The sequence below is a fragment of the Gavialis gangeticus genome, unplaced genomic scaffold (genome assembly GCF_001723915.1).
Source record: "Gavialis gangeticus isolate Ggan-Ray unplaced genomic scaffold, GavGan_comp1, whole genome shotgun sequence".
In the NCBI taxonomy this organism is placed as follows: Eukaryota; Metazoa; Chordata; order Crocodylia; family Gavialidae; genus Gavialis; species Gavialis gangeticus.
The window spans coordinates 142,379,794-142,406,347 of NW_017729025.1; the positions used below are offsets into that span (position 1 = coordinate 142,379,794).

At 41.2% G+C, this 26,554-nt stretch overlaps 1 protein-coding gene across 1 annotated transcript in view; it reads left to right on the forward strand.

The window, feature by feature from the left end:
- The window catches only part of OTOG (otogelin), a 252,596-nt gene that overhangs the window by 202,955 nt on the left and 23,087 nt on the right, over positions 1 to 26,554 (forward strand). The window contains exons 40-53 of the mRNA XM_019519978.1: positions 2,962 to 3,182; positions 6,485 to 6,623; positions 9,607 to 9,801; positions 11,667 to 11,879; positions 12,979 to 13,083; positions 14,258 to 14,368; positions 15,976 to 16,077; positions 16,565 to 16,663; positions 17,636 to 17,676; positions 20,145 to 20,220; positions 22,531 to 22,709; positions 24,596 to 24,700; positions 25,032 to 25,151; positions 26,150 to 26,195. Of these exons, the coding sequence (XP_019375523.1) occupies positions 2,962 to 3,182; positions 6,485 to 6,623; positions 9,607 to 9,801; positions 11,667 to 11,879; positions 12,979 to 13,083; positions 14,258 to 14,368; positions 15,976 to 16,077; positions 16,565 to 16,663; positions 17,636 to 17,676; positions 20,145 to 20,220; positions 22,531 to 22,709; positions 24,596 to 24,700; positions 25,032 to 25,151; positions 26,150 to 26,195 (1,752 nt within the window). The remainder of the gene's footprint in view (positions 1 to 2,961; positions 3,183 to 6,484; positions 6,624 to 9,606; positions 9,802 to 11,666; positions 11,880 to 12,978; positions 13,084 to 14,257; positions 14,369 to 15,975; positions 16,078 to 16,564; positions 16,664 to 17,635; positions 17,677 to 20,144; positions 20,221 to 22,530; positions 22,710 to 24,595; positions 24,701 to 25,031; positions 25,152 to 26,149; positions 26,196 to 26,554) is intronic.

Below are 26,554 nucleotides of genomic sequence, written 5' to 3' on the forward strand. Positions count from 1 at the left end.
AGATTTGGCCACTGAATCAGGCCGAATCTCCTCCAAATCGAATCACCACCTGAAGCTTTACACAGCCCTAGTTCAAATGCTTATGCATATGCCCATAGCTTCTTGCCTATGGGATGAGGGGCAAATGCAGCTGTGATTCATGAGCACCTATATCCAGTTCCAGCTGAGCTCCTCAGCGAATTTCAGCATTTTGTTTGTAAAATTTCCATTTTTAGTCTCCAACTTCTCCACATGGGGGAAAGCATCACATTTTCAGCAATAATACTATAGGAAGTGATGCTTCTCAGTTCCATTGTTTCCGTCCTATTTTGTCCCATAAGCCTCTCTCTTACAAGAACTTCTCAAGCTTCATAACATGACAAATACTTCACCTAGAAATGTTTGTTATGGATGAGATAATTGAAGCTTCCAAAAGCTTTCTTCTTCTCCTAGGTCTTGTTTCTGGACCACTGAAGTAATTTGACGTTTTGCCAGTTGATTCAATAAAAAGAGAATCTGGCAAAAATTATGAAGCAGACTGGTTCTCATTTTATTGAGAAATGGCTAGATCAGTTTAGAATTATGGGACAGATACCTTCAGAACTTATCATGTAAGTTTGTAGAAACTGTATGAAAAAAAACTTTCTAAAATCTCTTTGGATGAGACTGTACTTCTCAGGAAAAAGAGATGATGAATTTGTGCTTTACAGTTGATGGTCCCTAAAAGAACCTCCAAAGCAGACCAGTGAGATCCAACCTTTCTGATTTGACCAAATCTCTAGCCATAGTCCTCCCTTCCATGTCACAGTATTTCCCCTGTCCCAAGGTCCTTCAAGGTTGCCAACTATCTTAATTTAAACAGAACTGAAATGTGATGCTGTCTTCTGAGTAATGAACGCAGGAAAGAGCGATTCCTTCCAGCTGAGGAGTGATATTAATGTCTCTCCCAGTGCCAAAAGCTGCACTTTGATATACTATCTCTTAAGCCAATAGCTGCTTAGCTTAGCCCAGAAGTAGCAGAACAAGCATACTACATTTTTTTTAAAATTTTAAATATTATTATTTATCTCATGCTCTATTATTTCTGACATTTCATGGGCACTCTCCCACTGCTTAGACCTCTGGCTTAGACCTTGCATTTTCTGTTAATCCAAGAGGTGCCTTGGTTTTGTCTTAAAATACATTTTTGCCTAGTGCTTAAAAAAATCGAGTACGTGTAACATGTTATAATACCCTCTGAGTCTCCCTAAACAGCTCCTCCCTTGTATTGATGTACCTCTTCATGGGAAGAATTAATTTTGTTCCAGATATAGGTTCATCCTAAGTGAGGCCTTTCAGTTGTACCAGATTTTGTTGAAAGTGGTGAGTCTACATTATAGATCAATGCCCGCTTTGGACTACTATACATTAAGTCAAATTAACTACACTCTGGAAGTTATTCCTCTTGCCTCTTTACAAAGAGCCTGCTATGAAAGATTCCCAATTCTTTCCTAAAACTTTTGTGGCCCCTACCTCTCTAAAAAGGAGTGGGGTCATAGTCCTACCTTTCTAGTCATAAGCAATAGAATTAGCTGGTTTCAGAGCAGGATGTATGTTGCTCCTTTCTTGTCCTTATGTCCAAGCTATGAACTTGCATAAGGAATTTGTGACAGGGGGCCAGTTTAAGGCTGGATCTCACTGTCTATGTGGGGCAGTCTCCCCAGTCTTGCCTGCCATGACTTGCTGTTAATGAACCGGTGTAAAATGCAAGAGGCTGCCCATTTTAATGCCCCGATTCCAGGGGGCATTGTATGTGACTCTGTACTGCCCCTATATCGTGTCTCATGCCTCACAGATGGCATCATAAATAGATCATAACTCCAGCCTGAGACTGGGCCAGCTCTGCCCCTGACTGGGCCTCACTCATTGGGCTCAGTGCCCTGACTTGCACTGGGCTCTTTGCCTCGCACTGGGCTCCATGACCCATGCTAGGCTCCGTGCCCTTTTCCAGACTCTGGGCTCCTTGGCTCACTCTGGACCCTCTTGGTCCTGGTGACCTCCTTGCCAGGTTACTCACCAGATCATGGGGGATAGGGTTATAAGGCGCCCTTCCCTGCCTTTCACTGGGAGGCAACTGGCCTGGCATTTCTGGAGAGCTACCCCACCACAGGCAGCCCCTCCAGGCCATCCTTCCTCAGCAGGATGCAGTTTTCAGTTGTACCCAGAATCAGGAGCCTCCTGCTATCCCCATAGCTCCTGACTTTACCTCCAAGATGTTCCGAGCAGCAGCTCAGCCAGGTGATGTTTCTTTGGCTGCCAGCAGCAGACTGCTGCTTCAGTCCTGAGCGCCTGGATCTAAAATGGAGGCCAGTCAGGCCTCTCCTCCTATCCCAGGGCTCTCCTGTAATCATGTGACTGCCTTATGAGAGCAGGCCCACACCTGCTGGCTGCCCTGCTGCCTGGTCTCGAACCTTAAAGTGGCAGGCACCAAAGGTGCCCTGCCACAGAATTCTTATAGTATCTCCCTAATTTAGAGGGGTTTCTGAAGATAAGTACATCAAAGATTTTTAAGCACTTGATACTATGGTAATGGTAGCTATATTCAGTTCTTAAATATTTAGGATCAATAAAAAATTCTTTCTGAGGTCCTAGGTTCAATAGGTCTCCCTTCATCCATCTCCATTCCCTTGTTTTGTTTTGTTTTGTTTTGTTTTGTTTTGTTTTGTTTTTACTTCCTGCCCTTTATTACATTCTCTGTATTTTACAGAATGGGTTTTTTTTTGTCTTTAATTTTCATATTGCTGTTTGTGGGCACATTGTGGTTTTACTAAAATCCATTGTGTGTTGAACTGGGGTGATAAGTTGCTATGTAAATGGTAGATTTATTGGTTTTAATCAGATAAGCTAATTCTTATTTGACCATGCCACTTCAGTTATGCTTTAAAATGAACTGTTCACAATCCATAGCAACACTAACATAATTTTTACCATGGAAACATGCAGGTTTTTGTGATGGAAACTCAGAAAATGACCTGATGCTACCCAACAAGGCAGTTCTAAACAAAACTGATGCTCCATCAATTTTTATGGACAGCTGGCAGGTGCCAGGCACTTTAATGTATATTGGAGAAGACAGACATCAGGACAGTAATTGTTCAGTCATGGACTGCTCTGAGTGTTTAAGCCTTGTGTTGAACCAGACCTTCAGCAGGTGTCATCCTTATGTATGTTTACTTTCTTTTGGCGTTATTATTTGGGACAGATTTGATTTTCAGTTAATTTAATTTTTTGTCACATTATTTGTTGTATAACTACATAAAATGCATTATTAATTTCATGAATGGTACATGTCAATTCTAGTATATTTCTCAATTAATTGTGGACTTGAATATTAACTGAAGAATGCAGCTGAAATATGATATTGGTGATATATAACTAATAGTTGATGTGTGCCATATAGGTGTAATAGCAGCACCTTTGTCTTCTCACTCTGTAAAGCAAACTTAAATACAGATATAACAATTAAAAGTGGCCCACTTAAGGATTCAAATAGATCAAAGTAGATTAATAGATTCGATGCTAAAAGTGAAGGTGGAGAGAGAATGACAGTAAATGTGAATCTCAAAAGGATTAGCCTTAGAATAAAATATATAACTGAAGTGAAGGAGAAAAAACTCTAAATACTTTTAAAATGTGGGGATAAATGAATTAAGAGAGATTTCATTGGAAAGAAAGCAGGCTACAACCTAGAACCCATCACAGCAATGGCACAATTTTGTTTGTGTATTTAATCTATCGGTGTTAATTTGCAAAGTGGCCTTTGCTGTAATATCCCTCTGTATGGTGATCCAGCATAGGGAGATCATTGATTCTTCAGTGGTCTAATGGTGTGAGTGATCCTACATGATGCCATGACCTAAACATTAAATGGTTTTAATGACCAAGAGTTCTGTCTTACAATCAGTCATTATCTAGGCTGAAAGTTTAAAGATCAGTCGTGACCAAATGTGCTGTTGTATTCTGACAGAACTTCAGGCTATGGACAAATACAATAATGGATCCTTGTCAAGGAGATAGGTGTTTTCTTATTGTGAAGTTGTAGTGGGATAAATAATTATATGAGGAAAAGTTTTTAAAAAGCTCTGATTCCCATTTTGAAAAGTGATTAGGAGCCTAAGGGACTAAACACTTGATACTTTTACATCAGTGTAACCTTTGAGTACAGCAACATAAGTAAAAGAGTGGAAATAATAAATGTAAGAATGTAACTTACTGGCAGCTCCTGTAGAGCTTTCCTGGAATAAAACTATACTAGAAGACGTTATAACTGTGGAGGTATCATGTGTCCACTTCTGTATTGGGCTAGTTGTTGGTTCAGCTCAAATAAACTCCTAGCCATTTAATGGGAAGGAGCTGTAGTTGTACTTACTGTGGGAGAACTGATAGTCTGTCCAGATAGTGGTGTAACTTTCATCAATATACAAGAAAAAAAAGTATGCTCATGAGTGTTAATAAGGCTTATATTTATGCCCTCAGTCCTGCTGCCTTCTCTCGAGCTTTTCAGCATATTTTTACCATTAATTTACCATGCCAGGAGGCAGCATGGCACCATATGCCTTGCTTTCCTATATGCAGTATCTCCAGAACCAGAAGTAGTGTAGTTACATTCACATAGAACTAATTATCTTCACCCAGCTAACTATCTTTGTTCCTCAGCAAAGCTAATTGGTTTACCTGCAGTGCTGTGCTCAGTTATCTTGATTCCTTCTGGTTTGGTGACTAGCATGAGCAGAGCAGTGCAGTATATTTCACTATAGGTGCTGCGTGGCCATATTTGACGAGTTGTTCAGACATCATCTTAGCTGTCTATGTGAATATGGAACTTAGGGGCTTTTGAAAATTTTATGCATCATCTGTGCAAATTGTACAGTTTTAACACACATTCAGCACACACAGTTAACATAATTATCCATTCCACATTGGCTGAGTTTTCCATTATGGGAGCCAAGGAGACCTAATAATGGGAGAAACCCTAACATTACATGAAAAGGCTCATTAGCATAATTTTACTCCACCTTGTGCTCTCTAGCAATTCACTTGAAGTTTCACTGTTGTCAAGGTGGAGGAACATAGTGACTGATCAATCATATTGTGGACCTCAGGCCTACTAGTTTTGAATATTCTCCATTATCCAATTATACTAGTGGTGCCCAACCTACCTGGGCTGGAGGCCAAATGAGTGCTACAGGTTTGGTCAGCAGGCCAGATCTAGTGCATAGATCTTGGCCTGCTGACCAAACCTGTAGCACGACTTGGCTTTGTGCATTTCAGATTGAACCCACTGCCCTGGTCCTGGCTCCATGCATGCCAGATTGGGCCTAGTGCCTGTCCTACATGCATCAAATCAGGTCTGCCACCCTGGTCTCACATGTTGGCCCAATCCAACACAAGGGACCATATCATCTGGCCACAGGGCTTGGAAATTTGGTAGTTGGGGAGTGATAGCAGTGTTAATTGCTACAAATTTCCTCTGCCACAAATTTCCACAGCATCCTCTGCTGCCAAATTTCCAGATGTTGGGCAAGCCTCCACAGGCTAGATCTGGCCCAAGGGCCAGAGGTTGAACACCACTGTTCTATGCCATAATAGCCCAATTGGAACCTCCCTAAAACAAACAACAGACAAATATATACAGTACAGGCTATTTAACAAACCCTGAAAGAAAAATCATTTATAAGTTAGAAACATTTTGGGAATTTAACTTGTATGCTGATTGGTAGTCAAATGTATAGAATCTGCCATTTCTACCAGATGCTTTTTTATATTAATAAGCCTAAAATCTCTCTCAAGCCTCCAGGGGCAGGCACCAAAACTAACCCTTGCTTCAAAGTTCTGACAATATCTGGACAGGAAATAGGTAGTCAAAGTTAGAGGAGAGGTCAGTATCTTAAAGAAAATATAGGGCAAAAGGAATAACAATGGAATGGAGGATGTCTGGGGAAAAAATGCTTGTGCCTTCCACTAGGAAAAATAATAACAGCTTTTACAGCCAGCATTTCTAATATTCTGGGCCATAATCTGATGCCTTGCTGTTAGATGCCCCTTAAAAATAAGATTGAAGTGTTGTAGCCATGATGGTTCAGGGAATATTTGAAAAGCAAGTTTTTTTTCTTAATAAAACCTTTTATTGGACCAGCTGTGTTGTTGGAAGAGCTTTTAAATAAGCTTTCCTCTGGTCTTGACTGAAAGGAAATGTATGCCTGAAAGGTTGTCTAACATCTCTCCTAACTACATAGTTGGTTCAAAAAATATATCACCAATAATAAGTCCTTTTCATAAAATCAGAAAATTTAGTGGCGCAGTGCTTGCTTTGACCGTTCAGTCTGATCCTCTGGGCTTGTGATTTCCCTGTCCTTAACTCTGTAGCAATATACTAGATCCCTGAAGTTATGAATACATTCACTGTATTATGACTGTATAAAAGTATACTTGCTTTGCAGCATTAAGTCATTTGCTTTTTTATTAGGTTCCACCTGAATTATTCTGTGATCTTTGGGTCCAGGATGTGGAGTACATTCAAAATCCATGTGTAGCACAAGCTGCCTATGTAGCCATGTGTAACAAATTTAATATCTGCATAGAATGGAGAAGCTCGGATTACTGCCGTAAGTACTGTGTACCAAGGTATACTGCATGCGCTTGAAGAGATTAAGATTGCCAGGCCACAGTGCCCTGCAAATTGAAGCTAATCCATCTGGTTTTAGCTTGGTGTGCTCATAGGAGTATATCCCATGAATTGGTCTGACTTTTTTGTGCCAACACAATACCCTTGGATCAGAAACCTAGTTCAAAAAGTAAGCAGATTTTTTTTTTTATTAATGTATTTTGTGTTCCAGGTTAAATCAGCCAAATCAGTTCCAAATCATATCAGTTGAGTAGAACTTAGTTATTCCAAAAACCATATCAATTGAGTAGGCAGAACTCAATAATTCTAAATACCAGGTATGGCACTACAACTGGTGAGCATCCTCCATCCCAGGCTCTCACCCTGGGACTTCAAATACTCCCAAATCCATTGGCAGGCATTCTACGTGCAGGATTCAGATGCCCTCACCAAGACATTTGATCTGAGCCAAAAGTAACCAAATGCTGAGGAGACAGGAAATAATAAAATCTCTCTTATGTAACACTTACCATAATTTGTAAATGTCAGTGCACTTTAAAATGGAGGTAAGCATTATTGTACCTAGTTTACAGATCAGGAAACTGAGTCATGACAATGGGAAAGTGCTTCTTTAAACACCTGTTCCTTGTCTTCCACTGAAAAGAGAAAAACATTTATTTGAGCACACAGATTTGGGTTTGCCTAGAACATGTGTTCAAAACAGGACTGTCCTAGCAAAAATGGGACATATGGTCACCCTCAGTACTACAGAAATGTAGTACTAAAAACAGTGGCGATGCGTAGGCGGTGCATGGGGGTGTATGTGCACCCCGACAGTACTGGTGCACCCCCTGACAGGCAGTGTTCCCCGCTTAGGCGATGGGCACAGGAGGCAGGCGAGAGCGCTGGCCAGACATTGGGGGCACCAGGAGAAGTGATCCCCACGGTGCTCCTGTGGCCGATTTGTGGTGACCAGGGGCCACAGTGCGATTGACCGCGGGGGGACCCCCCCCCAGGTTGCTGAATGGCTGTGCGGGGGGGGAGGGGAATGCCACCCTGACCAGTTGCCCATGACTAAAAATATGGTCTATGTTTACCAAAACAAATAAACTGTTGAGATCAAAACACTCACAGATCTGAGCTGTACATGGAGAAGGGCATGAACCAAAAAGAATGATAAAACAGAAAGGAAACCTAAGTCAAGGAAGAGACATAGTGTCCATGGCTCCAATGGCTGTTTGAAAAATGAGAGACTTATGGGTGAAACCAGCTCAGTAATTAAGAGAACTAAACATAACTGTCCTTAGTATGTGTGCATAGATCAGATAAAAAGCCTTCATGCAGGAATGCATAATATCTTTGTTAAAGAAACAGTCATTGTAAACAAGTACGATACAGTAATTTTGACACTTGCATCACCTAATATTGATAATACCTGCAAATCTTTATTTTTAAAATGGAGCTTACAAATAAAGTTCCTGGAAATGTGTTCATGACATGTTGATGACTTTTGAAGATAGGCATTGCCCTGTTCCTTTGCTATACCACAGTGACCTCTGCTGGCATTTATATGTGAAAGGCAAAAACCTTGAAGTCACTTCTGTTTTCTGATCACTGGGCATAGAAGTGTTGCGACAGTATTTTAAGAGCCCAGATTCCTCTGACTATGGGGGTGGACTGTTTTTTTTCCTGTGGAGCATCATGACTGTTTAGTAGTAATGAGTTAAGTAAGATCAGCTCCTTCTCCTAACTAGCTCTCATGGTATTTGTCTTAATTAGAGCCTTCCCATTCCTGAGCAGGTGCTCCCTGTGAGAACTGAGCTTTGACCTCCCCTCATTGCCATCATTCCAGATCACATATCTCTGAGTCACTTGGGCATCATTGTATCCTGGGACAGACTAAGTATGCAGTACTCACACTAGATATTTGCAGAGCCATATGCAGACCATATAATATATTCATGTTTACCATTTAATACCCTTGTCATCCATAAATTCTTCAGGATACCTGTCTGCACAGTAGTCATAGCTATCACTAAAGTAAAGAGACTGATCATTACTAAAAACAAACAATCTCTCCCTCTAAGTCTGTGTTACTGGCTGCAGCATTCTGGCCATAAATGTTTTCCATTTATGGGTTATCACAGATAGACCTGTGAAGAGCTGTGTGAAAGAATGAAACCTTCCTATGCAAATCAAGAAGCATCAGCTAAGCCAGAACATGGTTTTGGGTTGTAAGTGAAAATGGAAGACTTGAGGGTTTTGAAGCATTAAAGGGCTGATTTCGATCAGCTGAGGATCACAAAGGACTGCATCAAAGCCAGATATTGTAGTCTAGGGACTGGCTGTTCTTATTTCAACCTGTTTCTATGTATATGCCTCATGTAAATATATGTACAGGTGCTAGAAAAGCATGGGAAATGTAGTTTGTACTGAATACAAAAGGCAGTACCAATGTTCATCATTCAAAGCAATAATTACTTTTAGTAACTACTAAATACAGCAATTTATGAATCCCATTTTTTATTATTTCCAAAAAAATATGCTAAGCATAGAGGTTGCCCACATACTCCAGTAATGTGTATATTTACCATTTTCTTTGGCAACTGTTTAAACTATTACCAAAATTCTATGTAAGGATCAACATCCTTATGTATTTTTTTCAACTCTGAACTGTTCTTGAAGGAGAAGAAACAGTGTGGTGGGAAACATTCTCTGCCCCTCCAAAACATTTTCTGTTACCTGAAGTATAATAGGAAGAGAAGTAAGTTATACAGTATTTGCAGAATTTGCTGTTGACAGTTCTACATGGATTTATTGATTGCATCTGAATGCTAATCAATACATATCAGTGCAATGTATGGAATATGAAACAAAGTTAGCACAGTACTCTTCGTTTAATTATTTACCAGATAGTAAGCATTCAGGCTATATGTGTTCACAATGATGGTCTATCTTAAGTGCTGTATTTATTTCCTTGTTAGCCTTTTCCTGCTCTGAAAACTTCTCCTACCAGGCTTGCATACCTGCCTGTGATGTTCCAAGTACTTGCCAGAATAGTGAGCCTGTTCCTTGGGATTCAGAATCGTGCTTGGTGCTGACTGAGGGGTGTGTCTGTGCTGAAGGGAACATCCTACACCGTGCTCACTCTGCTCTCTGTATTCCAGAGGAGAAATGCGGTATGCATTGATTTGCCTTCTATATTTCTTGTCTGCCAAGGGATGACTAGATTCTTGAATAGATCTTCCTAACTGGTGGAGTTCTGGATCTAATTGTTGGAGCTGATGCTTGGTGGGTACTGCATATGATTTAAACTGAAACTCTGGTGAGGACGCTTGTTCTATTTGGTAAACCAACAAAGTGGCTCCATCTCATTTAAACTCAGCTGGAAGGTATTCTTGCAGAAGGTCCTTTTTTGCCTAGCTTTACATATGGAATATTTCAGCCCCACATCCTTCATTGAATCTTTTCAGCTGGAGTCTTTGCTGGAATGGATCCGGGACAGATAGTGACTTAGGACAGGATCTGTAATGAGGAATCTCATGAATTATAAACATTTTGCATTCTGTGTATAGCATTGAATATGTAAAGCAAACTACCTGATTATTTACATGTTTTTCTCTGTCACCTTTTCAGCCTGGCTCTGTTAAGGAGTCCATTTTGCTAATGCTAAAACTGCATACAAAATGCATACAGTAGTCATAATACCTTCCTTATTAATTTAGAATAGTTAGGTGAATATGCAATTTTTATGCCATAGCCAGACAAGGTTATTTGCGTAAACCTGATATCTTTTATTAGACCAACTCAGATAGTTGGAAAAATTCTTTCTTGCAAGCTTTTGGGTATAAATACCCTTTGTCAGGCTGAGAAAGCATTGGTCTAATAAAAGATATCAGATTTATCCAAAGAACCTTGTCTGCCTATGTCCTAGACCTACATGGCTACAACCTATACCCCTGTATTTTTATTCCATGGCATTGTCATGATTTGTCACTGAAATTGTCACTGTAATGCCTGTCTGCACAGTCCTAAATCAGGATTTAATTATGCTGGATTCTGTAGAAACATCAGAGCTGTCGTTTATAATATCAGGTTATATGAACTGTGAAAAATGTAAAATTGTTTTGTCATCAGCATACTATCTGTGATGGTAGCTCATTTTTGTGTCAGTGCATCCAGTGCAAAAGGTCAGACTATGGCTTTGTGCAGAATCAAGCAAAGATAGTCATGCAGTAAAAATTGCTGGGGGAATTATGGCCAATTTAGGAGTGTTCTGTAGGGGCAGTTTCAATGCCTGTCTTTCCACCCCTCTTTTTATTTGAATGCATCCTTTTGCTTTCATTCCAGGTGGTGAGCACCAACAGTGGTGGTAGCCTAGAGTTTGGTCCCTAACACACGTTACACTTAAGATGTGTTTAATTAGTTAATCATGTCTTAGGTAGTGACTTGGCCATGTGCTCATTCAGGTAGTGGCTTGATAAAAACAGGAATAAGTAACAAAGTTAGTACACAAAATATGTGTACTTTGTTGCTGGTTCCTGTCATACCTTTAATTGAAAGTGTGGCTAGCGCTCCCAGCTTCTGGAGCACACTCCCATTTTGCAGAGGCTGGGAGCACTGGGTAGCTGATAGAGAGTCCCAGCTGGGAGAGCACAGCGATCTGTCAGTGTTCAGAGTACCTGGTACACCTCCATGACTAGGAGCCTCGTCAGTGTTTGTAGCTCCCAGCTGTGGGGGCGCATGCTGCATCAACTGACGGGAATGAAGAGTGCTGGTGCAGGGGGAATAACAGGACCAGGCTCCCCATGCACCTGTAATATGGTGTGATGAGATCTGGTACCTGATCCCACAATCACATCTCCAGCGATGCATGTGTGGCATGGCAGGAGGCGTGATTGTTGGGATTGTGCATCACACCTTCTTAACATCTGCCATTGGCCTTAAAATTTATAATTGCACACCTGTTACAAAGTAAGTATAAAGAGGTGTACCCATTTGAAGTCACAATAAAATATTTTCTTCTTCTACCACAATAATATAGCCTGTACAGACAGTTCAGGAGCACCCCGTGCAATGGGTGAGATTTGGAAGACCTCTCTGAGTGGATGCTGCATGCACAAATGTGTTGACAATGAGACCATTATTCCTGTGGAACACAACTGCTCACATGTTCATGATCTGGAATGTCAGCGCTTTGGGGAGCTAGCCCTGATTGTTCCCAATGATGACACATGTTGTCCTGAGAAGATCTGTAGTAAGTATACTTAACAGTATATGAAATTTTGTTCCTGGCATATACAACTTCTTTTATTATATGGCTTGCTTCTGTACTGGCCTGGTAGGAGGACTTCTTTTCTGGTTGTTTGGACTTATTAATTTAATGTGAATTGAAGTTTGTGTCTGCTCCTTTCAGTGTCAGTTGTACTTGTAACAGTTGCTAGAAACAACTGGAGCCTATGGATACTTTAATGACAGTTTCCAACTTGGCCAGATCTGGGCCATGGGACTCCTTGTGGGCCAGTTCCAAAATGCGGAGGTCCTTGTGGGCTGATTCTGGACCTACCTCCAGTGGCAGGGCAAGCAGCGCCTGCATCTGTGGGGGTCAACGCTGCCGTCACTCATCCTGTCACTGCTGAAATGAGTCCCCAACAGGACTCCAGACCTGAGAATTTGGTGGTAGGATGAGTGGTGGAGGCATTAAGTCCTGCGATTCCCTGAGCTGCTTTGTCACTTCAGGGAGTCACCAGGAGTTAAAGCTACTGCTGCTTGCCCCAATGGTGAATTTCCAGCCCCTCCAGAAACCCTGTAGATTAGATGACATGGCTACACAGGCCAAATCTAGCATGCAGGCTGTGTGTTTGATGCCCCTGCTTTGATATATTCAAATACAGATGAGTCAATAAAAGTAATCCCTTATTTACTAGAAAAATAACTTAAGTAATTGGTTATCTTCTTTGCAAAGCAAAATAGCATAAAATCCAGAATTTAATAACCCCCTTTCTATCTATACTTAGCTAGATCCATTTTTGAATGAAAAAGTTGCAAGTTTGTTTATTTTCTAGCCATTGACAAAGATATTGGATAGATGCAATGAATTCCCCACAGGGAGTGGATTTTTCAATTGGAATTTTCACAAGTGTTTAGCTCTGATTTGCGCTAACTTTGCTTCCACTGGGCACTTTAAACAAATCCCACCATTAGCTTTTTTTCTGCAGGTGCTTGTTTTTATTTGGGAATGTTAATGAAGAACTACAATTACAGTTTGATATTTTTCCACTTAATATCTCTTACCTCTATTGAAAATTCTAGAAGTTCATAATTTCTTTTTCTCTTGTATGCATATTTCTTTTAAGTTTGCAATATGAGCCTTTGTGAACCATTAATCCCTGAATGTAAAGTCCTGGAAAAGCTGGTCACTTATTACCAGGAAGATTCCTGTTGTCCAAACTACACTTGTGGTAGGTACCTTTTAAACCACACCCCTCCCCACCCCAACTATTTTTTCCATCAAAATTTCTGTTTTATAAAAGCATATAGGTCAGAAGGTCTCACTGCACTTCACTGTGAACAGGTAGTGGCAAAACTAGCCCGTTCGCAAAATGAATCAGGTTTCATGGGAAAACATATCAGTGGCAACTTCATTACTAATATTTCTATGTACAGGACTCACTTTCACTTAGAAGCTTGGGGATCACAAGGAAGGATTTCTGGAGGGTGCCTGTACAAGTGCAGCAAGGCTTCTCTGATGCGCTGTAATTATACATTTAATCAAGTCTGTTGGAGCATTCCAGCAGACTCCAGTGTCACGTGTATCAGCATCCTCATGCTGAAAAATGGCAGTGGGAGCACTTTAAGACAAGTTAAAGCACCCCTGTTTTTCAGCGTGGGGGTGTTGATACACGAGACACTCTGGGCACTTTAATTACGGCAGCTTTCAGAGGTGCTCTAATTAAAGCACCTCCCCCCACCCCGGAGCACGTGTATAAACACCCTGTGATTCTGCGGTGCTTTGGGAAGCGAGGCTTCTATGTCAGGACTAAGCAGAAATGGGACCTAGCTCTGTGGAGTGCTGAGTAAAGGGACTCGCTAATGTTCCTGGCAGTGATCTTCCACCCTAAAGGGTTATATCCCAGTGGCTTGAGGCCTGCTACACCCTTGTCCCCTGTGTGCCTGATGGTATCTGGAAGCCAGCATTGAGTCTGGTGTGCACAAATCCTTTTTTTGGCTCATAAGAAAAAGTGATGATGAGTGCATTAACATGCTCTTTTGAGCCATTCTGTATATGACTGTCCTAAATAGGCTAGATAGCTCATAGACCTCCACCCAAGTGTATCAGTTTTGCTTTTGTCCTCCAAGTTTTAGGTAAGGAGACACAGAAGTTGCCCCATAGGATCTCCCCCTCCCTCTGCTTTCTGCATTTGAATTGCATGATCTATACGCCTGCTTATCTCCTTGTGGGATATGTTTATTTGAAGGAATGAGGATGAACATTTATGATTCTGGTTTTGAGAATGGCTAGGCTTTGGTTGTTTTGTGGCTTCTTTCTCCTCTACTCTCATGCTGTAGGTAGAGTACTGTATTTCTGCCAAACACTGACACTACAAAAATCAAGTAATATTACACTTGTTTTAGAATGTGATCCAGCAAAGTGTGCATCAATGGAACAGACTCCAAACTGCCGGGAAGACCAAACCTTGATTGCCGCTCGCGTGGAGAGCACCTGCTGTCTATCATATATATGTGGTATGATATCCTTGCTTGCTTATTTAGAATGGGCATGTTAGCACTAAGGGCTACAGCAAGGAGAGCCACACAACTGTGTAAGGCCTGTACAGAGCAGTTGTATATTGAGTGCAAAAAGCATGGGAAATGACCGCTATTACTCTAAAGGGGGAAGCAGGAGAGTGCTTATGCTAGGGATTGCATGATATTGGAATAAAGCTGGAGATTCCAGCAGAGGGGAAGTGAGGAAAGGAAAGAACAGTAGGTGAACAATGTGTAATTACAGGCAGTTTTATAATAGAAGTTATGGGGTCATTAAAAACTTCCAAACTGATCTTCCTCTAACATCACAAAGCACTCCTAACACTCTGTAACTGACTTAGGTCTTCAGTACAAAATCCTAAAGGCCTCAGAAACTATGCTGTGCAGCAGGAACAGTTGAGACCCTGGGCAATGTTAGGAAATTTATTAGATAAAATTGCCCAGATGATTCTAGGAAGTGGATGTGGGGGAGAGGACTGGGGAGGAGGGAAGGCAAATGAATGTGTCTTAGTCCTTTTTGTCATCTGTCATATCAGCCTGTCTCAGTCCTGTGAGATTCTCCTGTATATTTTCCCTGTCCAATTTGCAACTTGAAAGATTCCCATTGCTACTGTTTGGTTGTTTCTTGTATAGCCAGTGCCTGTCAGTGGCACTTGGATGGATTCTAGGGGTGTCCATCCACAAGTGCAGAGGCTGCTCTGTCACTGTAATTAGAGTGCATTGGAGTGAATTTGATTAATTGAGTCTGCTGGAGTGTGGTAATTACTGTGCTCCAGCAGCCTTCTGTGTCTCATTTATCAGTGAGTCTGCGCTTAAAAATGGTGGCAGGGGCACTTGAACGAGCTTTAATTCAAGACCCTCCAACACCCCCACCCCAATTTATAAGCATGGGGATGCTGATACACAAGATGCTGCAGTACTTTAATTAAAGTAGCTCTTGGAACCGCTCCAATTAACACCTCCCACCCCCAGATCATGTGTAAAAGTGCCCTATGTTTTGACTATATGGCTTTCAGTGGAGCACAGACTGAATCTTCCTGACCCAGTATCTTAAGTTCAAAGCATTTAAGGAAAATGGAAGCGTATTTTCACTGCTAGCAGCCTTTTGTGGGCACTCTGTTAACATGGAAATGCTATGCTGACTTTGGGTCTTTTCTCTGTCTCAGGCTCTTGACTTTCTCCCTGTGGTTAAAACCGTGAACCTTTACACTGAAAGCACCTGTGATTCCAGAATTTCAGTATTACAGTTTTGTTGCAAATTCATATGGGAGAATAAAACAAGTGTAAAGGGAAAAGCCTCTTGTAGGAGCCAAAGTCAGAGCTCAGGCAGAGTAAGTGTTATAAGACACCAGCGGACTAACCTTCCCAAAAGTGTCCCTTCCCTTTTGTCTCAGAAGTAGACAAGATAGTTATTCCATGTAAAAAGGGAAGGGAAAGATGATCTAAAATCGATCCCCTGTTCTCTAGAGGCCATGCAGTTCCCTCCTCAGGCACCTAAGACAAACATGAATAGCTGTGCAACCTACATAATGAAAACATCATCAGTTTACTTCTAAGGCTTAGATTTTAATATTTGTTTCCTTCAGCATGCGGGGCTTGCTCTGATCAAATTCCAAAATGTCAGGAAGGAGAAATGCTTGTTGTAGATGGCAACACTACAGATAGATGTTGTCCTGCATATCAATGTGGTAAGTTGACTTCATTATTTTTCTTCAGACTTCATTTAAAGTAGCAGAGACACTGCTTTGAATTTCACCCTCATAGTGTTAAATAGGTTAGATTCTATGCACAACTGGAACGAGATACCTAATCTCTGATCTGTGGCCAAGCATGCATTCTTTATTGTTGAATACTTCAAGTTCATGAGACAATATTGAAACATCTGTCTCATGACCAGATATGGATAATTCCCGACACATAATACCGGAGATTAATCGGGATTAGCGCTATGAATTTCAAAACTAGTTCAAATATATCAATGTTAAGAGCAATTATATTGTGTATTTTTATTACATGTTACATAACATTGCATTTGTGGTCACCAATTTTACATGCTAGGTGCTCTCTTGGGTTTTTAATAAGTGAGCTTTCTACTTCCTGTTATTTCATATTTCTCTGTATCAAAAATTTATTCAGAACTATGAGCTGATCGCATTTTCTTTACCTTGGTTTTAGTTTGTGAAATTTATCACTGTCCAGATTTCAAATGTGTGTTGGGGATGTCTTTGGTAGAAGTATGGAGTCCAGAAAAGTGCTGCCCATATCGTACATGTGGTAAAGTATTCAGTTTTCATTTAACTTGTTTTCAGTCCAAATAAGCTGACAAGATATGTGGTGTCTTAGTGTGAAGGCTACCACGTTATCCAAGATATGGAGTGTGGTTCTGCACTGTAACACAGTATAGTATTATACTACCCAGGGAGTAGGCCATTTTGAGGATGTCTCCCACAGACACGTGCTGATGAGCAGATGGAATAGAGTATCTACGAAGGAATCTCTTACTATCTGTGAACTTTTCTGTCTATGGACAGACCATAAAATGATGCTACATGCTTGCAGAGCAGAGCAATTTGGGGGAACTTGCAGTAGTAACAGTTCACTCTTTATGTTTAGGATGCATAAATAATGTATTAAAGGTTTTAAAATTATAAGTAGATGTTTTAATACTTAAAAAATTATTATACAGTGTTACTGCACCCAACAGATTGCTTGCAAACATCTTTAACACCTTATGAGCATCTGCATGTCTATAGCATTTTACTCATTCCTGTAACATACCTCTAACGTACTTAATAATTCTTACCCTTTATACAAATACCTTAAATATGAAGTGGGATCTGTTACCCTCTTGATCATTGAATTATGCAAAGGTGCTTACCAAGGTGGCATGATATCACCTTTATCTACAAAATGTCTCGAGCTCAGTTCTCTGTTGTCTGGTACATGATGTAATAATTTACATCAGGTGTCACTTTGCCAGGGCAAAGTGAGTAGATGTCTGACTGTTCATAATGGGTGATAACAGTAGGCTTATATGGAAGTTTGCCATTACAGGGAGAATGTGATCTATGAAATTAGGATTGGAATTCAGGGTGGAACAGAAAATTACTACAGTTTTGTACCCACATCATGAGACATGATCTGTACTGATCATTTGGGAAATGGGGTTTCTGATCATTGACACTGTTTTCATGTGAGTGTCAAGACAGTATTCTGAATCATAATTTCTGTTGTGCTTTGTTTTAGAATGTGCATGTGACACAATCCCTAAACCTGAGTGCAAACTGGTATGGAACTCTTCTAATTAAAATACGTTATTTTATCATTTTCTCATTGAAACCTATTTAAAATGTCAGGGAAGTGTTAACTTTTTTGTCTTTTCCTCTTTTAAAATTGCTTTAGAGCAGTGATTCCCATGAGATCCTTGCCAGGGGGTCATGAGTTGGGGAGGGGGGCAAAGGGGGGGTCACACAGTGTTAGCACTGTTAGGTGTACAAACATGATTCTCAAGTTAAACTCAAAGATTTCAAATAAAAATTCAGTGTCAAAGCATTCTGACCTGTCATGGTTTTTCTGAGTTCTTTGCAACAGAAGAATTGCTCTAATTATTTTTCTGTGGCCATAAAGAGAGTGAACATGCTCTTAGAGCTGACATTTTCCAAGGGTCTAACAAGTTGAGAACCACTGCTTTAGAGTATATACATAGATAACTATTGTATAATATAGATAAAATATTAGTTGTGAACACTTAAGTTATTATTAGAAACACATTTTAAAACGCACAACAAAAATATCCTGCACACTGAAATAACTAGGAAATATTAATTTGCTTTTTCTCTCTTAGGACCAAATCCTGCCTTGAAATGTACATAACAGGAACTGCATGTATGCATCCAGGCAGGGTTTGGATTTTAATCTGCCAGAATCAAACATTTAAATAATGAGAAATTTTTAATATTATCCTGTCACAATTAATATATTAAGTAGGCTTGGACAAAGCGCTTAGCATTCGTTTCAGATTTGGATTTGGCCAGTTCGGAGGACAGTGATTCCATTCGGTGATTTGAATCACTATCCCAAATTGATTCGGCTGAATCTGATTTGGAGATTTGCCTGCTGTCGAATTGGCCAAATCTCCGAATTGGACAGGCTGCATCCCCTGCCTGCTCTCCCAGCCCCATCAATGGCTGCCCTGCCTGGCCCCCAGCTCCTGGCTTTTTTGAAGAGCCCCCGACCCACCCCGTGTTGCATGGGGTGGTCTACAACAAGTCCCCGGAAGCCTCAGTGGCTGCTGCAATAACTGGTGAGTACAGAGCTGCTTTTTTTTTTTTTTTAAAGAGCCAGAAGCTGGGGCTGGGCGGGGCAGCCATGTGGGGCGGGGGCTGGGAGAGTGGTTGGGGGGCAGTCGGGGGGGCTGGGGGAGCAGACAGGGGATGGGACCTGGTGGGGGGCCCCCATGGTCCCCTCCTGCCTCCCCCAGCCACCGCTCCTCCAGCCCCTACTTACCAGCACAGAGTCTGGGTTGAGCTCGTTGCAGAATTGAGTGGGGACTGCCCGAATCTCTGAAGCTCTCTGAATCTTTTCTGAATCGATTTGGAGAGCTTCAGATCAATTTGGGCCTTTTTACTGGTCTGATTTGATTTGGATTTGGATACAGGGCTGCCAAATCTGGCGAGATATCCTCCAAATTGAATCAGCACCTGAAGCTTCACAGAGCCCTAATAATAAGATATCCCTGATGAAATGTCACAGTGATTTTAAAACATATGTAAAAAGTAATGATGGAAGACACAATCCAGGAAAACAATTAGGCATGTGCTGAATCATGGTCCAAGCACTGAAAATGTATTATTTTTGGGAAATATCAATAACAAATCTAATTTGACATTAAAACTGATTGAAGATCGTTTCAGACTGGAAATCTGGAAAAACTTCCTTAAAAGTCAAGTGCCTAGGGTCTGGAACAGGCTCCCCCCCAGAGGTGGTACCCACCCTGGCAATCTTCAAAAGGCATCTTGACACTCACATTGTTGGGGTCATCTGACCCCAACAGTCTTTCTTGCCCAAGTGCAGTGGGGCTGGACCTGATGATTTTGTAAGGTCCTTGCCAGCCCCTAACATCTATGAATTTTAGTGTAATAGTAAATGATAGCAATAGCAGCTTCTATATGATACTTTTCACCTTAGATTTTGAACTGTTTTACAAAGAATTAGTGTATCTCCATTTTACCACTGAAGGCATGAGGAACAGGGAGTAACTTGCATAAAGTCACAGGCTAGAATATAGAACCCAGGTCTTGTGAGCAACAGACTAGTGCTCTATCTATGAAGCCCCTCTGTCTCCCTAAGAATTGCCTTTCCATTAAATATGATCCTCTAACCAGTTAGAAAAGGCAGACAATAAGGGAAAATCCTTTCTTTTTGATGGTAGGTTCTTAGCAGAGTGTGCAGGGGTAGGAGGTAGGGATTTTGTATTTTGGCCTTGACCTGCCAAAATTTTTCCATTTCAGTTCCAAACCTCTCCTGTAGTATGCTCTTCTGGCTGCAGTCATTATTCTAGTTTCTAAGCTGCAAATGTATTTCCATTAAGTTTTAGATATTAAGTCAATTTTCAGTTGAGAGTGACAACTTTCATCCCAAATTAGGCTTTTAGGAGTAAAAAACTATTGTATTAACTGTTCTACTCAACCCTCAACACTAGGGCTTGTCATTCGTTTGTGATGTCATTTTGCCTCTTTTCCTTTTGTATGATCAGGGGGAAAAAATGCAGATAGATGAACAGTTCCAGAACAGCACAAAAAATGTCTGCAACTGTGTTACATACAAATGTGGTAAGTAGGAAAATAGTTTTGTTCAAAGACATGTCCCTTTGGTTCCCAAGGGCAGTTTTGTTAAGGTTGACAATATGTTCACCTCTGAAGCATTGCTCTGAATTACAAATAAGCTAGGGAGGCAAAGCCCAGGAAAAGCAGTATAGTTGGCAGTACCCCTTACTAACCATACAGCTGAGTACAGTTTCCCCCTTCGTAATGGGTATTCCCACAGCAGGGGAGCAAAGCGGGGAGATTGAGATATGGCCTGAAGGAAGTGGAAGATGCTGATGAAACAGTATGTTTTCCCTTATTGGGTCCATTCCTGAATAGTGCTCAGCACTGTGACCCCACTCTGGCAGAGCATTAAAGTACCTGCTTAACTTAGAGCCCTGAGTACTCTCAGGGAGCTGACAGGCATTCACTTAATGGTGCAATGGTATCTTATCTCTGATTCCAACAGTTGCATCTCCTGTCATGCACATGTGGTATGGCAGGGAGGCATCACTGTTGGGATTGAGGATCAGATCACAATTTTGTCATTGCCAGCACAGAGCCTGGGGTACAAGGGGAGCTGATCAACTCCTCCTGCCTGGCAGCTGCAAAACCAAGGGCTCCCCCATCAGGACCTCAGATCAGGGAACTTCTCCCTGATCCCAGGGGGTACCAGTGGATATTTAAAAACTGTGTGTGTAGCTTGGCTACAATTAAATTTTTTTTTTTTTTTTTTTTTAAAGGTTCTGGTGTGGCCTGGGCCTTCAAAAAGCCTGTGTGCAGCTAAGGCCCTGTGGAGCAAGGCAGTCAACCAGCTGGCTCACAGGGAGCCCTAGGGCTTTCTACGACCTGGCATTTTAAATTGCCTTTCCTGCAGGGACTGCTGGGCAAGGCAGGGAAGGCTGCTGAGTGTGGGGGTTGCCAAATTCCGAGTGACGGTGCCCCTGGGCTGCCCCTGCCAGGAAAATCTTGCAAGCCACTGCCCCTGGCAGCCCATTTTCAGCATCAGGACCAGGACTGGCCTGTCCTGCCCCCATGCCAACATTGACAGTTAGCTGATTGTCAGCATTTGGATAGGAAGTGCTACATGTTCAACTTGTGATGCCATATAAACAAGCTACAAAGATATTCTGCATATTCTGTGGAATATCTGTATGGCTGGCTTGCCTCTTTGTGGTGCCATATATTAGCTGCACACTTAGCTATGTTGGTATTTATTGTGATTAACATGTTAATTGTGTCACAAATGTAATGTGCGCCCAGGGCCCCAGTGACCTATTATGAGGCCACGGAGGAGTTGCAAGCTAAGTGCATGCTTAAGGGCCTTGCAAAGTCGAGACTAGAAAGTTCAACACCATGCCCTAGAGCATTCAGAAAAATGCAGGTTGGAACTAAAGAAACATTGTAAACTACTGCTGGTTTGAGGAGCAGTCATTTACATTCAGTGTCCACTCAGCCTCTTCCTTCTGCAGGGTTGCAGGTATGTGCTGGTCAGGGTGCAGCCAATGTCAGGTGCACAAGCCATGTTACTATTCCTGCTCTAGGAGTCTAAAAAGACTGCATAAGCAAAGCACAGTTGTCCATATGAAACACAGCAATCTACTGGATTGCCATGGTTGATTCCCATGGGTCTGCAATGTGTAAAATATGAAATGTTCTAGATAAGCCTCCACACTCTTATGCTGTGTCCTGATAAGATTGTTTTTCAGAAATTCTCCTCCACCTACGCAGCTTTTAATGAGTTTACCTTTTACTCAGATATATCTGAACACAGGTACAGAAGGTCTTCTGCTTACCATTGTTTGAAAGGTCCAACAAGTAGAATATTCTATCCTTGTCTATATTTTATGCATTGTTATGTTATGAACAATTTTGGGGCTATAATGTATCATAGAAGGAAGGCAGGGTAGATTTGCACCTTATGTGTAACCTTATACTTTGGTTAGTCTATAAGGTGCAAATTCTACCTTGTCTTCTTTTGACTTCAGACTAACATGACTAACTATGTCTTTGCTCTAATGTGTCTTCCCTACCACCACCACTACTGCTTAGGAACCCTTATCATGGATCAGGACCACATTATATTTTATATAATAAAACATAGTAAGGTTGTGGAACTGGATCCTCAGCTCTTATAAACTGGCATTGCTACATTGCTGTTGGTGGGACTATGCCGATTTCCTTCACATGAGGATCAGACCTCATGTGAAGTAATTCTTTCTAGGAGGCGTGTATTACTTTTTTATCCATGTTACATACCAAGAAGTATTTCATTTTACATAGTTGTAATCCAGAAGTGGTTCAGCTGTTTGTCATTCATTCTGTATTCTCTTGCAGTGAGAGATAAAGTGTGTCTGAGCAATGAGAGAGGTGTACTGCGTCCTGGCCAGACAATTGTGGAATACACATCAGATGGCATTTGCCATACTTTTCATTGCACAGATCTGATTGATCCTTCTACCAGCTACTATTTGATAAATACTTCCTTGATAGACTGTGCAGTCAACTGTGAAGCTGTAAGATGTTTTGAATTTTAGACATTCATATTTTGCTTAGCAGTCTTGATTAAATCATGTGTTTTTTATTAGGTAGATTATATTCAAAAGTGCAGGATGATAAGAGTCATTTTATGCTTTCTTTAATGATATACTGTAGCCTTTCTGATTAAAGCTGGGTATTTTTTTCATAGTAATGTTAGCCCAGTGCCAAATTCAGGCACCCACTGGTATTTCTTCCTATTAATGTTAACAAGTTGGCCTTCTTTTATGTTGCTTATCCTAGGCCCATGCAGCACTTCACACTGCAGATTAACCACAAGTTACTGCAGAAATAACCACATAATATAGGGAGAGAGGAAGCTGTGGCTATCCTAATCATGGAATAAGTGTGTAGCCTTACCTGAGAACAGTGACTCTCCATGTTTATTCCTGGAAAACATGGAGTATCCCTGCTGTAGATTATGACTGGGTAATCCTCCACTTCAGATCTGAACTTCTGGGTTCACAGCTGCTTATATAGTAATTTGTTTTGACCCTTATAGATACAGTTTGAAAACTGAGACCAGGATTGGGGCCTCTCTGAGTTCAGTGGCACTCCAAAATGAGTCTCACCTTTGGTTTTGAAACCTCCAGAATCAACATGCAACACTTAGGGCTGTATCACATGTTACATGTAAGATGTGATTAATCAGTTAATTACGACTTAAGGTGTGAAACTGACACACCTTCAATCAATTAGTGGCATGATAAAATGAAGAATAAGCCACAAAATTATTCCCCCCAAAATGTGTAATGACTGTGTCTGGTTCCTATCATGCCATCAATTGAACTTGTGGCTAGGAGCTGCACCAGCTGATGGGGATTCTGGCAATGGAAGCACATGGTACACCCCCCATGGGTGGCAGCCTGCAGTTCAGGTAGGCTCCAAGCCATGGGGACAAACCATGCTGTCATACAGCTAGCAGTCCCATCAGCTGACCTGAGCTCCTGACTGCAGGAGCACATGGTGTGATCCCACAGCTGGGAGTGCTGGTCAACTGAAGGAAATTCGAGCTGTGGGAATGCATGGTGCATTCCTGAAGTTGGGATCCCCATCAGCTGTCGGGGTTCCCAGCTGCAGGAGCTTGCTACTTGCCAGTTTAGGGGGAGCCTAGAACTGTGATACCAGGCTTCTCTCTGCACTGACAATAAGGTGTGATGGGATCTGGTGCATGATCCCAGAGTTGTGCTTCCTGCCATGCATTTGTGGTGTGGCAGGAAGCGCAGTTGTGTGAATTGCACATCAGATTCTACCGTGGCTTCACTTGCGCATCTGGCCAGGACCTTAGATGCTGCAGTGACTACAATATAAATCCTTAGAGAGCACATAGAACCCTCTATTTCCATTTCACCCTCTATGATCTATACTCCAGCTCATGTGTGTGTACACAAAGGTAAAAGCACCAACCAGAAGTCAGCCCTAAGTGAATAAAAACAAAAATCACCTGATTGGAAGTCCTGAAAAATGTTTTTCATAAAGCAAAACAAAAACCTGTCACCTTGTTTCTCTACAAAGTACTGTGAATTAATCACAACTATGCCTTTTTATGGATTAGTTTATGGATTAGTACATGTTTACTTGTGTAATATATTGGGATTCAAAAGTTCAGTGATGGTTGGGTTAATTTTCACACGTGATCTAAGAACTGGCAAGTGCCCAAGTCATTGCTCAAAATCATAGCTGCTTCTATGGGTAGCAATGAGAAGTGAATTAAAGTCAATAAAATCTCAGAAAGCTGAGTGCTTATTTAAATATTAACACCAACCTAACAAAAATCTAATTTATGCCACTAACATGATTCCAAGCTATTAAAAGCAATGATCAGTAACCTATATGAGAGGACTAACATGCTTGATTTTGGCAGAACCAAGTATATGTGCCTCCAAAAGATTTAACAACGTGCTGTGGTAGCTGTAAGAATGTGTCTTGTCTCCACACTTTCAGCAATGGGACGGTCTCCAGTTTTAAGGTAAGTTATATTGAAAAATATTGAGAAGTGACCCAAATCTAGCTGTTTATGCCTTGTCATAGCCCATGAAAACGAGTGTTTTTGCCATAATCAGTGAATCCCTAGCTGATACGAACAGATTATCTGATCTCAATTTTTAGAATATAATTTTGTTCTTCAAAAATTGTATCACAACTGTAGTAAGTGCTGTTGCATTAAGCTAAGATTGTGTTTAACTCAGATAAGATTGTGCTTTATTAAAAAAAGTAAAGCTATAATTTTTCAAGAGGTAATACTTTTTCTGAAGCTCTGATGTGGATGGTGATGATGATGTTTTACAATTTTTGAACAGCCTGGTACTATTTGGATTTCGAACTGTGTCAGATATGAATGCACAAACACAGCGGTAGGACCGGTGTTAGTTGCATCTTTGGTCAGCTGCCCACCATTTAATGAAACTGAATGTGTGAAGGTCAGTGTTTTATAGATTGTTTACTTTATTGTTTTGGTTGAAATCTTGATACTTCAAAGAGTTTTCAATCAGCCCAAGGAGAGAAAAGTAATAGTTTACTGGACAACCTACCCATTAGCTTGGGTCAGGGACGGACGGACGGACGGACGGACGGACGGACGGACACACACACACACACACACACACACACACACACACACACACACACACCCACCCCCCCCGAACTACACAGCTGCTGAGGCTATTCCCCATCCTCAGAGAATACGTTCCCCTTTCAAGTATGGTTGTAATGCCAAATTTACTCTGATGAAACTGTTCAAACCTGCATTCACTTCTGGGTTGGAGTACCCCTTTCTAACTGACTTGTTGTGTATAGCAACTGGGATTATCAGAACAATGGGTAATTTAGGCTGAATATAAAGACAATTTTCTAGTAGGAAAATATATGAGGCTATGGAATAGTTTTGCAGTTGATATGATGCAAGTTCCTTTGGTCTGAACTTGTAAAATTACACAGAGCCAAGTACCAGACCATAAACTGTAGGAAACAATCCCATATTTTTCTCTCTAAATTCTGTGTTAGGGTGTAAATGGGAGAACACTTCCCTGGATATATGATGTGATTAAAATGGGCCTCTTCTTAAGGCATTTTTTAATGAGAGTGAACTCAAAATTGGATATTTTGACCATAAACAAAGGATCCCACTGTGGAATCTAAATGACCACTGATCTGTTCTGATCTGTGTATCATAGATACCACTGTGCTCACTAGTGTTGATTGGCCTATGAACAGATTGTATTAACAGATGTAAATTAGGCTTTTAAAACCACACCCAGGTTAACATATTGTATCATCTCATAGATAGTCATGTAGATTCTTACAAAAGTACGTGAGGTTGGAATATGGATTTAAATCTCTGAGTTTACCTACAGTATGATTGGGATGTGGGAGCTAATACTAAGAAATTATTAATGTGTTTTTGTTCTTTTTTATTCAGGTTGGAGGTTATGTTGTACCCTTTCTTGAGGGATGCTGCAAAACATGTGAGTAATTAATGAAACTTCAGGGCTAGGGACAGACATTCAAAAAGCTTGAGGTTGAATTGATTCAATCTTTGCAGGTTAATCTAACCTGCAAAACTTGAACCAATTTGGAGGTGGATAGACATTCCCTTTTCATTCCAGAAATGCAGGCACATGCCTGCAGTGACTGAGGCTAGAAGATGGGGAGTGCTAGAGCAGCCCTCCCTTCTCTTCCACAGTATGAGCTGAGGAGGAGTGTGGCCAGGATACTTTGATTAGGGACCAGTTTTAACCCCCACCCTGGCCTGCAGTCGCAGACTTTCTCCAGCTTGCTGCTCAAGGGGCTGGAGTGTTGCCAGACCCTGCATCTGTTGGTACTG